General features: G+C 37.4%; 1 protein-coding gene and 1 pseudogene across 2 annotated transcripts in view; both read left to right on the top strand.

Moving 5' to 3' along the window:
• The window catches only part of DNAL1 (dynein axonemal light chain 1), a 39,371-nt gene that overhangs the window by 12,019 nt on the left and 11,504 nt on the right, over window positions 1-15,848 (top strand). For both annotated transcript variants that reach the window (XM_027570717.2, XM_027570718.2), the window contains exons 4-5: window positions 200-255; window positions 6,414-6,469. In XM_027570717.2, coding sequence (XP_027426518.1) covers window positions 200-255; window positions 6,414-6,469 — 112 coding nt within the window. The remainder of the gene's footprint in view (window positions 1-199; window positions 256-6,413; window positions 6,470-15,848) is intronic.
• Window positions 9,190-9,320, top strand: LOC113910832 (annotated as a pseudogene).

The following is a 15,848-nucleotide window of genomic DNA, read 5'->3' as shown; positions in this document are numbered from 1 at the left end:
TGAAAGAATACATGCCATGTCTGAGAGGGAAAAAAGGATTCAGTGTAAAAAGAAGACATGACTTAAATATTATCTTGTTTGGGCACTAGAGGAATAATTTCTGATACACCATTTATTTATTTATTTATTTATCTATCTGTCTGCTACACCATTTAAAATTGTTTCGTATTAATTCAAGTTTTCCTTTGTTCTTTTTAAGGAAGCTTTCACTGTCTACAAACTGCATTGAAAAAATTGCCAACCTCAATGGCTTAAGTAAGTGATCCACAGTAACAGATGGTTCTTGGATTTTCTCGTTATTGGAATAAACATTCCAGAGACACTATGTAATCCCAGAAGCTGGCACCTGTTTTAACCACAGTAATTGTCAGATAACAGAGAGAATATATAAACCATGTGTCTTAAATTTGGTTATCCAAAGAAAATTAGAACACAAGATCTAAACATTTTAAAGACATTTTAAAGCTTTTATAGAGTTAGAATTAAATAGAATAGATTTTTTAATTATATATTTTTTGTTCAAATTTGTCTTGTGTTTCATACTTGTTATATTTAAATTTTAATTCCTCACCATCATTGTGTTTCTTGTGCCCCTTATCTGTGTTAATGACATTGCCACCATCCCAGTTGCCGAGGGCTCTGACTCCTGCTAGTTTCCTATGGTTGCTGAAACTTGGTGGCTTAAAGCAACAGTTCTGAAAAACAACAGGAACAACAAAAGAACAGTTCTGGAGGATAGAAGTCTAAAATTGGTTTCAGTGGATCAAAATCAAGGTTTTGACTGAGCCACGCTGCCTCTGAAGGCTTTTGGGGAGAATCTGTTCCTTGCCTCTTCTAGATTCTGATGGCTGCCATATTCCTTGGCTCGTGAGGGCGTCACTAATCTCTGCCTCTGTGGTCAGATTGACTTCTCCTCTTTTGTCTGCGTCAAATCTTTCTCTGCCTCCCTCTTATGAGGATATGTGTGACTGCGTTTAGGGGATACCTGGATAATCAAGGATGCTGTGCTTATCTTAAGATCCTTATTGATGACGTCTGCAAAGTACTTTTTCCCCATATAAGGTAGCACGCAGAGGCTCCAAGGTTCGAGGTCCAGGCACCTCTCGGTGAGCCGTTGTTTAGCCCCCTCTTTGTCCTTTGCTTCCCCTGAGACCTGCGTCCAAGTCCATCACGAAGTCTTGTTAACTCTCCTCTTGGAAAGAGCTCTCAAGTAATTTGTTGCTTTTCCATTTCCAGCAGTTACAGCTTTAATTTAGACCCACGTTCTCTCTCCCTTCAATTGTGTTTTTCAAGCACTTTTGACCGCGTTTTTCCGCAGTAAGGACTACACATGAATTCCTGACTCAGTACATATGTTCACTTGAATACACATATCTAATAAATACACACACGAAGCAGACTAGGTTTGTAAAACAAAATTTACCCTTATAGCATAGGTTCCAGTATAAATTTTTAAAGATTTCTTTCTTTTTTTTTCTTCTTACAAACCTAACTGGAATAGATTGAGTCATCTTATGCATAGCTCTGTTAGTAAACATTTCCTCTCCGGGACTACATAGATACTGAATGCCAACTTTGGAGTAAGGTCCTGGAGGGGGAACGGAGATTTGGAAGAGATGGTAGTAAGATGCAGTGCTTGCCCTCAAGGAGCTCATTATCGAAAGTGATAGAACATATTTCTCACTAACTGTAAAAATAACTAGTATTTCTTGAGCATATATCCACCAGGCATTATTCAAAGCACTTATATATATGAACTCATTTAATCTTCACAATAACTATATGAAGTGGATATTTATTATTATAATCCAATGTCATGTTCCTAAAAAAAATGTAATTATGATGATGACTAGAGAAGTCTTTGAGGGAGAAATGACATTTAAACTTGACATTCTTTTTTTTTTTAAGATTTTATTTATTTGAGAGAGAGAGAGAGCGCGTGCACAAGTAGGGGGCACGTGGCAGAGGGAGAGGGAGAAGCAGATTCCCCGCTCAGCAGGGAGCCTGACACAGGGCTTGATTCCAGGACCTTGGGATTGTGAGCTGAATTGAAGGCAGATGCTTAACCTACTGAGCCACCCAGACACCCCTAAACTTGACATTCTTAATCTTGTTTCTTATAGGATTTTCCTGTTAGAGGAGGGGGCTGTTCTCAAAGAAAAAAAGCACTGCATTAATGAATGCAAAGAGTCTTAAAAAGAATGATGTGTTCAGGTGTGAATAGGGTGGCACAGCTTTTAGATGACTTTGAATGCAACATTAAGGCATTTGGTCTTCACTAGGCAAAGAGGAACCATTAAAGATCTCTGATTTGGTGGAATGATAATGAGACAATATATTTTTTTAATTGCTTGTCATAACCCACTAAGTTGATTTCATATCACCCATAGTGTGAAAGACACGACCTTATGACTTTTGTGATAGCCTTCCTAATTGACTTTTTGTCTCCTTTCTGCTCTTCAGTTGACCTTCAATACTAATAACAGAGTTTTCTTTTTTTTTTGTTTTTAAGATTTTATTTATTTATTAGAGAGAGTGCATGTGCGAGCGCACAAGCCAGGGGAGGGGCAGATGGAGAGGGAGAGAGACAATCCCAAGCAGACTCTGCACTGAGCCCACTCGGGGCTCGATCCCATGACCCCCGAGATCATGACAAAACCAACAGTCAGATGCTTAACTGACTGAGCCACCTAGGAGCTCCCAGAGTTTTCTTTCTAAAAATATTATTCTCATTGTCATTAACTTTGATATCATAATTTCTTTCCTTACACAGTAATAAGTAAGATCTTTTTAGCCTTCCGTCACCATTTTCATGTGTATTTTTTTTTTAAAAGGAGTTGTATTTTTTTAAAAAAAGGAGTTTTACATATTAAGTTCGATATTATCTTTGGAAGAGTTGCGTATATTTTGTTATCTCCAGTTCCTGAGGGTTGTTTCTCAATCCTCATCTTAGTTGATTTAGCAGCATATTTTGACATGGATGATTTTGTTCCTCTTTGAAGCAATTTCAATATTTGATTTCTGGGATGCTGTACCCTCCTGATTTCTTAGACTTCTCCTTCCCAGTCTTCCCCGACTTTTAAGTGTTAGAGTACCCCAGGACCCAGTTCTTGGATCTGTTCTCTTTTCTATTTTCACCTCCTCCCTGGATTATTTTGTCCAGGTCATGGCTTTACCGTCTATATGCTGATGGTTCTCACATTTGTACCTCTAACACAGGCATGTCCTCTGAACTCCAGATTCATGGTCAGTTGCCTGATATTTCCATTGGATGTCTAATACACATCTCATAATTAACATGTCCAAATCTAAGTACTGATATCCTTCTCCAGCCCCAGCCAAACCAACTTTTTGTATGTCTTTCTCAGATAGCAACAGTTCCATTCTTCTCTTTGCTTAGGCCAAATTCCCTGGTAATATCTTAACTCCTTTCTCACACATCCCCAAGACCCATTATCTTTCTAATTTCATCTCCTATTACTCTCCTCCCATTCTCTCAGCCAGCTTTTTGTGTTTTGTGAACACTTCTGATGTGGTCCTGCCTCAAAGCCTTTGTCCTTGAAGTTCCTCTGCCTGTAAATGTTCTTCCTCCACAGATCCTCATGGCTAGCTGCCTCACTTCCTTTAAGTCTTAGAAGTCACCCTCTATCCAGAATGTCAACTGCTCCCAGCCCCCTGACATTTCATTCTTTTTACCTGCTTTTTTTCTCCTTCACACTTGTCAGTATCTAAAATACTTATTTATTTTGTTTATCATCTGGCAAATTATTAGCTCAATGTCAGGAATTTTTATCTGTATTATTCATTGTTATATCACAAGTGATTATAGCTGTTCCTACCATATAGTAGATGCTCAATAATTACGTGAATAACTTTTTTTTTAAGATTTTATTTATTTGAGAGAGACAGAGTGAGCAAGAGAGGGAATATGAGGGGGGGAGGGGCAGAGGGAGTGGGAGAAGCAGACTCCTCATTGAGCAGGGAGCCTGCCCAGGGGCTCTATCCCGGGACTCTGGGATCATGACTTGAGCAGAAGGCAGACACAACTGACTGAGCCACCCAGGTGCTCCAAATAACTTTTTGAATAAGCTTTTTTTATAGAAAAAATAAAATGCCAATCTTTCCATATCAAGAAGCTTTAAAAAATAATTGATTATGTGATTTTCTTAAATATTTAATTTTCACACATTTATAGCTATATGGGATGTATTAGTTTGCTAGGGCTGCCATAATCAATTCCACAGACTAGGTGGCTTAAACAATAGAAATTTATTTTCTGGTAATTGTGGAGGCGAGAAGTCCAAGACCAAGGTTTTGGCAGGATTGAGTTCTTCTGAGGCCTCTCTCCTTGGCTTATGGATGACCATCTTTTCCCTTGGTCTTTTTTTTTTTTTAAAGATTTTGTTTATTTATTTGAGAGAGAGAGAATGAGAGAGAGCACGAGAGGGAAGAGGGTCAGAGGGAGAAGCAGACTCCCTGCTGAGCAGGGAGCCCGATGCAGGACTTGATCCGGGGACTCCAGGATCAGGACCTGAGCTGAAGGCAGTCGCTTAACCAACTGAGCCACCCAGGCGCCCCTCCCTTGGTCTTTAATGGTCTTTCCTCTGTTTCTGTGTCCTAATCTCCTCTTCTTCTAAAGGCACCAGTCATATTGAATTTTACCTAAAATGATCTCATTTTACCTTAATTATCTCTTTAAAATCCTGTGTTCACATACAGTCCTATTCTGGGTGCTAGGACTACAACTATGAATTTTAGGGTAGGGGGACACAGTTCAGTCCATAACGGGGTCTTCTTTCAACAATTAAAGCATTTTGCATGAATTAGGTCACTCTTAAAATACTTTGTCCTGAAAGTTAAATGTTTCTCATAACAGAATTTAAAATAATTCATTAAATTAAATAAATTAAAACAAAGTTTATGTAACCCTGTATGCCTGATACACACATGCACACACAAACACATACATAGACACAGACATCATTTATTGTGTACTTACCATGGATTAAGCATTATGCTGAATGTTTTAGAAAATTATCTCATTTAATCCTGATATTCTTCTTTTTATAATGATTTTATTTATTTATTTTATTTATCTGGGAGAGAGCGTGAGTGGGGGTGGAGGGGAGGGGCAGAGGGGGAGGGGAAAGAATCTCAAGCTGACTCTGTGCTGAGCACAGAGCCCAACACAGGGCTCCATCTCTTGAACCTGAGACCATGACCTGAGCTGAAACTAAGAGTCCCAACTGACTGAGCCACCCAGGCACCCCAATCCTGATATCGTTATAAGGGTAGATATTATATTTCCTCATTTTATATGTGATGAAACTGTGATTCAAAGAAGTTTGGTGCTTCCCTAGAGAGCTGGGATTGGAACTCAGTTAAGTGAATTTGTGTTCTTAACCACTGAATTATGGATTTTGTAAAACAGTGCAATCCAATAGAGCTGTCTGCACCATCCCAGTATAGTTACCACTAGCCACATACAGCTGTTAAGCTTTTGAAATGTGGCTAGTATGACTGAGAAACTGAATTTTAAATTGTATTTAATTTTAATTAATTTAAATTAAATAGCCACATGTGGCTAGTAACTATCATATTGGACAACATAGTTACCGAAGGTTACATTGTGAAAACTAAGTGTATAACTTATGCATAAGTAATCAACAATTTTTTAGAACAGAAATGAAGTTTCCTTTATTTTTCTAGAAATCTTTTTTTAAGTTTGAAAAATTATACATGCACACGGTTTTATGCAAACAGTTCAAAAAAGGTTACAATGGAAACTAAGTTTTCCTCTGACCATAAAGCAACTACTCTTTCTATTTTCTTTTTTTCTTCTAGAAATAGCCTATAGATACACAGATAGAACCATCCTTTTAAAAAATACAAATAAGCATTTTTAAAGCAAATCACAATCTAATTCTTTAAAAGACTGAAAGCAAAAGATTTTTTAAATACTAATTAATTTGATTTCACTTTTAATCCTTTGTGGAGTGAGGTGGACTATACATAAATATGTTCCTATTTTCTAGTGTGAGTCCTTATACTGTAGTAGATTTGAAATATATATGCTTCCAAATTTAAAGTTCAAATCTTCTTTCCTCTTATCTTATCCCTGAAATATTTTTACTAGCCAGCAATTTAAAACCATGCATTCAAAATAGCTAACCATTTGTAAATTTAATATTGTCATGATGTGAAATTATAGTTGTAGTGTTTGCCTTAGATGATAAGTAAGTCAGTTTCTTGAATTGAATTGACTTGAATACCACTTTTAATTAATACAGCCTTTCTTACTCACCATATAAGTATATTTATTATATAAAATGTATTAATACTTTATTATACTGGATTTACAACAGTTATAATATGATTCTCGTAAACAAAAAATTGTTTTTTTTCCACTGCAGAAAACTTGAGGATATTGTCTTTAGGAAGAAACAACATAAAGAACTTAAATGGACTGGTAGGTTGTTATTTATTTCTTTAAAAAAGCATGTACTTTTTTCCCTTAATATACAAGTAATATTTGTCCATTTCAGAAACTTTACAAAGTAGAAAAGCAACTGTAAAAGGTACCTATAGATCACTTACAGTTTAAATATTGGTAACTATTTTTTTAAGATTTATTTATTTGAGAGAGAGAGAAGAGTGTGTGCAGGGGGAGGGGCAGAGTGAGAGGGGGAGAGAGTCACAGGCAGTCTCTGTGCTGAGCACAGAGCCTGAGGTGGGGCTCGATCCCAGCCCTGAGATCACAACCTGAGCCAAAACTGAGAGTTGGATGCTTAACTGACTACACCCCCCAGGCACCTCATAAATATTGCTAACATTTTGATTGTCATCTTTCTTGCCTTTTTTTCTATTCTTTGATGGGTATGTAGAAAATGAAATCATACTATACATATTGTTTTGCATCTCTTTTTTTTTTACTTAATATTTAAAGATCATTTTTTTCATGTTATTTATTCATTTAACAAATTCATTTAGTATGTTTCCTGAATGCCTACTTTAAGCCAGGTGCTGTTCTAGGCATTAGAGATACAGAAGAATATGAAATGAAGTCCTTGCTCTCCTAGAACTTCCATTACAGTAGAGGGAGGCAGACTAGAAAATATTTGTATGCTACATATACAATAGATTGTATAATACAGGTGGTGATGAAGGCAATGAAGAAAAATAAGGCATATACAAGAGCAGAGATGGATGAGAAGTGAGGATGTAAGCTACAGAGCTGACCAAGGGACTGGTGGTCCAGACTGAGGTGGGACAACAAATGTAAATGTCCTGAAACTGACAAGCCCATTTGTATGGATGATCTGGCCTCTTGCCTTCCTTTCAGATCTCAATCCATATTACTCTTCTTCCTAGTTGGTAATCTCCACTGGTCTTTCTCTTCCTTGAACACACCGAGTCTGTTCCCACCTGAAGACTCTGTACTTGCTATTTCTTCTGCCTTAACAACTCTGTTACTTTGGATTTCTACCTTATTGGCCATCACACTTCAGCTTAGATGTCACCTCCACAAAAGTGTCCCAGCACCCTATATCCAAAGTAGCCCTCTAGGCAATAACTCTCACTACTTATAATTTTTTTCATCTTTCTTATTATTATCTGAAATTTTCATTTGTTCTCTCTTTCTGTCATGTCACACACACACACACACACACACACACACACACACACACACACACACACGAATCCTAATGAGTACATTAGTTTTGTTCATCAGCGTCTATATTAGTGCTTGATACATGTAGGAGGCACTCTGTAAATATTTACTGAGTGACTCAATATATTCCTAATTACAAAAATTATTAGGTTAAATTTTTAATTCTAAGAGTAATATATGTTAATTATAAAAAAAGATCAAGCAATTCATAAATATATGAAATACACTGTGAAAGTCTTTCCTCTTTTTACCTATAGATATCTGTGTGTGTGTGTGCATGTGTATGTGTGTGTATATATATGTTATGTATGTTTGTACTGATAATATACAGGGCATATTTTTTCTGCTTTTTCATTCAACAGTGTATCAGGGATATCCTTCCATGTCAAAATATAAAGATATAGTATATTTTTTTTAAAGATTTATTTTATTTATTTTAGAGAGAGCATGTGCTGGAGGAGGGGCAGAGGTAGAGGAAGAGGGAAAGAAGCAGACTTCTCGCCGAGTGTGGAGCCCAGTGCAGGGCTCGATCTCACAACCCCAAGATCATGACCTGAACCAAAATCAAGAATGGGATGTTTAACCAACTGAGCCACCCAGGCACCCCAATGCATTAATCTTTTCTTTAAAGATTGTATTTATTTATTTGAGAGAGAGAGAGACGGAGAGAGATCTCACACAAGTGGGGTTAGGGGCAGAGGGAGTAGCAGACTCCCCGCTGAGCAGGGAGCCTGACATGGGGCTCAATCCCAGGACTGGGACCATGACCTGAGCTGAAGCAGGTGCTTAACAGACTAAGTCACCATGGCACCCCTCAAATGCATTATTATTATTTTTTAAGGATTTTATTTATTTATTTGTCAGAGAGAGAGGGAGAGAGCACAAGCAGGAGGAGTGTCAGGCAGAGGGAGAAGCAGGCTCCCTGCTAAGAGAGCCTGATGCAGGGCTCGATCCCAAGATCCTGGGATCATGACCTAAGCCCAAGGCGGATGCTTAACTGACAGCCACCCAGGCGCCCCCCATGCATTATTTTTTAATAGCATTATAGTTTTTACACAGTTTCAGTATATAACAATGTATTTATTCCAATACTGCTGAGTGTTTAGATTATTTTCTTGAGGAAGGGGTGTCTCTTTTTTTGCTATTACAAATCGTGCTGCAGTGAACATCTTCACACATCTATCCTTCAACAGTTATTTGAATTGTTTATATAGGCTAGATTGCTAAAAGTAGAAATGCTGAGAATATTTGTGTGCATTTAAATTTTTGATAGGTACCTCAAATTGCTCTTACAATGCTAATGCCAGTTTCTACTTCCATCAATGGTATATGGGTGAGGATTATCCCCTCCACCCTTAATATCCATGAGTATTATCCATTTTTTAATATTTGCCAATATGATAGGCAAAAATGGAATATTGTGTTGTTTTAATCTGTTTTCTCTAGTTAGTTGTGACTTTGAACGTCTTCCTATATATTTGTTATGTATGTTTCCTCTTTTGGAAATTGACCAACTAAGCTTTGCACAGTGGCAGTATCATAGCCAATGAGGTTTATCCGAGGCGCGATTATTGCTAATTGGAAATTGACCAACTATAGTTTTTACCCATTTTTCTATTGGCTTTATTTTTTTCTTTTTGAATTCTAAGCACTCTCAATATTTCTAATATCCATTGTTGAGAATATTGTTACTATAACTGTTGTTAACATTTATTAACTATGTAGCAGACTATATGCATTGTCTCCTTTGCAATTCACAAGTTGATAATGTCCTCATCTTAAGATTTAAAAAAAATCCTCATTTCAGGATAAACACACTTGGTCTCAGGTAGTTATGTAAAGTGCCCAAGTATAGTGAACAAGCACTCTTAAACACTGTTGCTGAGACTGGCAGTTTGTAGTAGCTATCACAGTCTTCAATATGTATTTACCTTGTCCCAGCTATTCTATATCTAGGAGTTCTTCATACTCACATACATGAACAAAGATGTTGGACCAAATATGTTATACACACACACACACACACACACACACACACATTTCTGGTAAAAGCTGTTGCCTCTGCAGAAAGGAAGAGGTGTGGGGTGCGAAACACTTTTCTTTTTATGCTTGTTTGTACTGTGTGGGGTTTTTGTTTGTTTGTTTGTTGTTATCTTGTATGTTACTCTTTACTCAAAAAAGAAACAAACAGATGATTCCCCCTAAAATACAAGGAAAATATTTGTTTACCCATGTTTATAGCAGCATTATTCACGGTGACCAAAAGATGGAAGCAACCCAAGTGTACCTCTATGGATGAATAGATAAAAAAAAAATGATGGAAGAGCAGTAGAGGGTAGGAGGGAAGAAGAGGGAAGGGGTGGAGGACTTGGCCACGATGGTCAAATCTAGGCAATCTGATTGCAGATTCCACACTTCAATTTAATACAATTTTCAGATTTTTTTTTAAGATTTTATTTTTAAGTACTCCCTACACCCAACCAAGGGGCTCGAACTCACAACCCTGAGATCAAGAACCACATTCCCCTCTGACTGAGCCCACCAGGGAATCCAGTTTTCAGAATTATTAAATGTATTTTCTCTTAGTTTTGTCCTTGTCTTTTTACTTTATTTGTAGTTGCCAAATGGAATTTTAAAATTTGTCAATTTGGGGCACCTGGGTGGCTCAGTCGTTAAGTGTCTGCCTTCGGCTCAGGTCATGATTCCGGGTCCTGGATCGAGCCCCTGCATCAGGCTCCCTTCTCCGTGGGGAGCCTGCTTCTCCTTCTCCCACTCCCCCTGCTTGAGTTCCTGCTCTTGCTCTCTCTCTCTGTCAAATAAATAAATAAAATCTTTAAAAAAAAAATTTGTCAAATTTATTTGTCAAACTTTATGACTTCTATGTTTTATATCTTATATAGAAGGTCTTTACTTCTAGATTATAAAAATAGTCTTATATTTTCTTCTAGTACTTCTGTAGTTTTTTAAGTGTAAATTTTTAAAGTTTATATCTTTAACCCATCTGGAGTTTATTTTTTTTTAAAGATTTTATTTATTTATTATTTGAGAGAATGAGAGAGAGAGCATGAGAGGGGGGAGGGTCAGAGGGAGAAGCAGACTCCCCGCCGAGCGGGGAGCCCGACCCTGGACTCAATCCCGGGACTCCAGGACCATGACCTGAGCCGAAGGCAGTCGCTTAACCAACTGAGCCACCCCGGCGTCCCCTGGAGTTTATTTTTATATGTTGCATTAGGCAGGTATCAAACCTTATTTTTTTCCCTTCAAATGGTTAACTGTATATTGAAAAATCTCCTTTTCCCACTGTAAATGCCACCTCCTAAACTCTGTGTATGCATGGGTGGGTTCCTGGATGGCCAAGTTTCTTTCTATTTGTTGTTTTACTTATATATTCCAGCTCCGATATCATGCTGCTTTAATTTTCTTTAGCTTTATAATATGTTTTGATACCTATTTGGATAAGTCCTCTTTCTTTGTTCAAAATGTTTGTTGGGTTTTCTTAAGACATTTACTCTTCGAGAGAAACTTGAAAATCAGTTTATCAAGTTCACAAAAATAAATTCCCTTTGGAAGTCTTAGAATTACATTGAATTTATAGATTGATTTGGAGAAAATTGATATCTTTATAATAATGAGACTTTCCTCATAGGCAGATTTATTCAGATTTTTTTTATGTCTTTTAGTAGAATTTTAGTTTAATTCCTATAAGGCCTGTACATGTCTTACAAAAATGTATTCCCAGGTAATTTATATTTTTTGTTGCTACGATGAATGAGGTAATTTCTCTCTTCACTTCCTGTTTATAATATAAAAGCTATTTGTTTTGTATATTTATAATCAATTGCCTACAAACAGTTCTTAACTGTTTATGAATCAGATCTTCTTAAAGACTTCTTTTTTTTTTTTAAGATTTTATTTATTTATTTGACACACAGAGAGGGGGTGGGAACACAAGCAGGGGGAGTGGGAGAGGGAGAAGCAGACTCCCGGCTGAGCAGGGAGCCTGAAGCGGGCCTAAATCCCTGGACCCCAGGATCACGACCTGAGCCGAAGGCAGACACTTAATGACTCAGCCACTTTTTTTTTTTTTTAAGATTTTATTTATTTCTTTGACAAAGAGACACAGCCAGAGAGGGAACACCAGCAGGGGGAGTGGGAGAGGGAGAAGCAGGCTTCCTGCAGAGCAGGGAGCCCGATGTGGGGCTCGATCCCAGGATCCTGGATCATGACCTAGCCGAAAGCAGACGTTTAACGACTGAGCCACCCAGGTGCCCCCCAGATCTTCCTAAAGAATTCTAAGCAACATTTTGTTATCTGAATTCATTACTTTATATAAAAAAACAAACAATAATAGTAATCATCATTTTTATGTGGTCCAAAATGGAGGTTTTGCAGCACTTCATTAAGCCCTTCCATTCCTATAACTTTCATGTAATACTATTTACGGAACAGACACTTATTTTTTTTTCGTTTCAATACATAGTGGTTTGTTGACCTCAAAGAATCATAAACTTTAATAGCTGAAGAGGGATCTTAGAGAACTTCTTTTCCAACCTCCTCATTTCTTTTCCTTTTTTTATTGTGGCAAAATACACATAACATAAAATTTACCATGGTAACCATTTTTAAGTGTACAGTTCAATGGTATTAAGTATATTTGTATTATTGTGCAACCATCAATGCTATCCATCTCTGGAACTCTTTGCAGCTGGCAAACCTGCACCTCTGTACCCATTGAATAATAATTTCCTTGTCCCCTCCCCTCAGTTCTAAAACCCCCATTCTACTTTATGTCTCTATGAATGTGACTACTATACATACCTCATGTAAATGGAATCATACAGTATTTGTCTTCATGTGACTGGCTTATTTCACTTAGCATAATGTCCTCAAGGTTCATTTATGTTGTAGCATGTATCAGAATTTCTTTCCATTTTAAGGATGAATAATATTCTATTGTATGTATATACCATATTTTGTTTTGTTTATTCATTCATCCACCAATGGATGTTTCCACCTTTGACTATTGTAAATAATGCTGCTGTGAGCATTGGTATCCAAATAGCTCTTCAAAACTCTGCTTCTGATTCTTTTGGGTGTATGCTCAGAATTGGGAGTGCCAGGATGCCTGGGTGGCTCAGTTCATTAAATAGCTGCCTTCCGCTCAGGTCATGATCCCAGGGTCCTGGATTGAGTCCCGCATTGGGTTCCTTGCTTAGCGGGGAGCCTGCTTCTCCCTCTGCCTGCCACTCCCCCTGTTTGTGCTCTCTTTCTGCAAATAAATAAATAAAATCTAAAAAAAAGTGGGAATGCTGGATCATATTTTTTAATTTTTGGAGGAACCACCAAACTGTTCTGTAGTAGCTGTACCATTTTACATTCCCACCAGTAGTGCACAAGGGTTCCAGTTTCTTCATATACTTGTCAACACTTGTTATTTTCCATTTGCTTGATAGTAGCCATCTAATGAGTGTGAAATGCTATCTCAATATGCCAACCTCCTCATTTTACAGAGTAAGAAACTAGGAGGAATGATTTGTTCGCATGGCAGGAGCAGACCAGTTTGCTAAATACCTGTCTACTCCATGTCCAGTTCTCCAAAGAGTCAGTGTATTTAATGACAGATTCCACTGAACTAATTTACACAAACTTAGCCAGGTTTACTAGTTGATAGTCACCAGATTGCTTCACCAAAATCTTATCATTATTACCTACTTAACAAATACATAGAAAATTGTGTTGCTTGGAATGGTTTCAACACCTTCTAAAATTTTCTTTAAGGTTTTAATTTAGTCTTAATATACAGCTGTTTCATCTCAACTGTTTGTTTTTGTCAGTCCATCTTTGTAGAATTCAGTTTATAATTTAGACACTAATCACTTCTCAAATGATTAGAACACATAAAAATAGTAATCTAATTGAGCTGGTTAGTAAATCCTTACATTTACAGAAGTACAATAGACAGTGGAATAGACTGAAAATGTATTGAAAAAACTATGCTCTGGCCATCCAAAATCTATACATTAGTAAGTCAGTATACATAAGAAATTCTCATTCCACAAAGTCATATTGCCAAGCAAAGTCCCCAAGTGCACCGCAATTTGGTAATGGCAAAACAGTTACATCCAAACGGCTGAAAACTAAACTGAAACTAAATTAGTACTCGAATGAATAAAACATCACAGAAATCTTCAAAAGTTATCCTGTCTAAAGGAATTTATATCATATCTTATCCTATCTAAAACAAATTGCTGGGGCACCTGGGTGGCTCAGTCGTTAAGTGTCTGCCTTCGGCTCGGGTCATGATCCCAGGGTCCTGGGATCGAGCCCCGCATCCGGCTCCCTGCTCCACGGGAGGCCTGCTTCTCTCTCTCCCAGTCCCCCTGCTTGTGTTCCTTCTCTCGCTGTGTCTCTCTCTGTCAAGTAAATAAATAAAATCTTAAAAAAATAAAATAAAACGAATTGCTATAATTTATAAGTGAACAGTTTTTCAGTAAATCAGTGAACGAGTAAATTCAGCAAATTGGTTCTTTGGAGAATTGATCAAATTGGCTATGTGAAATTGACTGAGAGCCCTCAGGTGCACACGTAAAACAAAACTAAGCAGCAGAACCCAGAATTGAGCCTAAACCTTCTAATCCATATTTAGTCAGTATTTTTCCTGCTACCTCATACTTTCTAAATTGGAAACATGAGATGATTAGAGATACATTAAGATGAAAATGTATGCAAAACAGCTTAAATTGTTTGAAGACTGATTCCCCTCTTCTGAAAGGTAGGGTATATTAATTAGGTCCTTTGGGAGAAGATATCAGAATACTACTAGATGAGGGGTTTGGTTAAATCACAAAGTTCTGATATATGAGTGCCAGGATAGACTGATTTAAACTTTTTTTTTTGTTTTACTTTGAATTGTGTTTCTTCTCAACTCAAAGTTGAAACTATGATGAATTGTGGGAGTTGGGATGGCACTCAGATTAATTCAGGCCACTCCCTTCAGCTTCCCCCTGGTTCCACCAGTATGGAAAATCCATTAGGGATCTTTATCCAGGGTACATTTATTTTCTCTGCGGTCTTTGAAGGGAAAGTTACCAGGACATAGACCTAGGCCCCACATTCTAGACGTTACCTTGTGGATGTAGGTTAATTCTTTTGGGATAAGAGGAAATTGAGCATGTAATTGTTCCTGCCTAGAACTTTTTTGCGGGGGGGGGCAGGCAAAGGGGGAGGGAGAGAAAGAATCCCAAGCAGGCTTCATGCCCAGCGTTGAACCTGATGCGTGACTTGATCTCACAACCCGGAGATCATGACCTGAGCCGAAATCAAGAGTCGGGCGCTTAACTGACTGAGCCACCCAGGTGCCCCTTGTTTCTTTTTTATTTTATTTTATTTATTTATTTGACAGAGAGATAGCACAAGTAGGCAGAGAAGCAGTTAGAGGGAGAGGGAGAAGCAGGCTCTCCGCCAAGCAGCCCGACGTGGGGCTCAATCCCAGGACCCTGGGATCATGACCTGAGCCGAAAGCAGACGCTTAACCGACTGAGCCACCCAGGCGCCCCCCTCATTTCTTTTTTATAAAGAAAATAATCATTACATTTTGTCTTATGTCTATAAAAGAAGGAAGAGTCTTTGTACCACCATTGATTATATCTAGCATTTAAGAGCCAGTATGATCTTTATACCATAATGGAAATACTGTGGGTTTTAAACTGAATTTTATACATCAAAAAAATAAGAGGAATTGATGGATAGATAGTGGATGGATAGATGGACAGATATGTGATAGGAAAAGAATAGTAAAATGTTAATGGTAGAATCTGGGTAGTAGATACATAGATATTTGCTATAAGATTCTTTCAACTTTTTGTGTTTGAAAGTTTCTGTAGTAAATATTGAAACAAAAACCCTTAAATTTAGACCTACCTCTATTATTTGATAGCATTGTGATCTTAGAAAATGCCTTAATCTCTATAATAGAAATCAAATAACCTGCTTTGCCTATCTTAAATGTTATAAGGATCAAATCATATAATACAGGGAAATAATTTGAAATCTGTACAATTCAATAAAAATGATAAAATAGTGCTATTATTTCCCCTTTTGGTGATTTCAGTAGCTATTCTTAGTTCAGATCAGTTTAAAGAGAGGAAGAAAATGTTGTACTTGCCTTCTTAATGAG

Source organism: Zalophus californianus, chromosome 6, assembly GCF_009762305.2.
Source record: "Zalophus californianus isolate mZalCal1 chromosome 6, mZalCal1.pri.v2, whole genome shotgun sequence".
NCBI classification, from domain to species: domain Eukaryota; kingdom Metazoa; phylum Chordata; class Mammalia; order Carnivora; family Otariidae; genus Zalophus; species Zalophus californianus.
The sequence above is the reverse complement of the archived record's forward strand: the minus strand, read 5'-3'. Positions and strand labels throughout refer to the sequence as shown.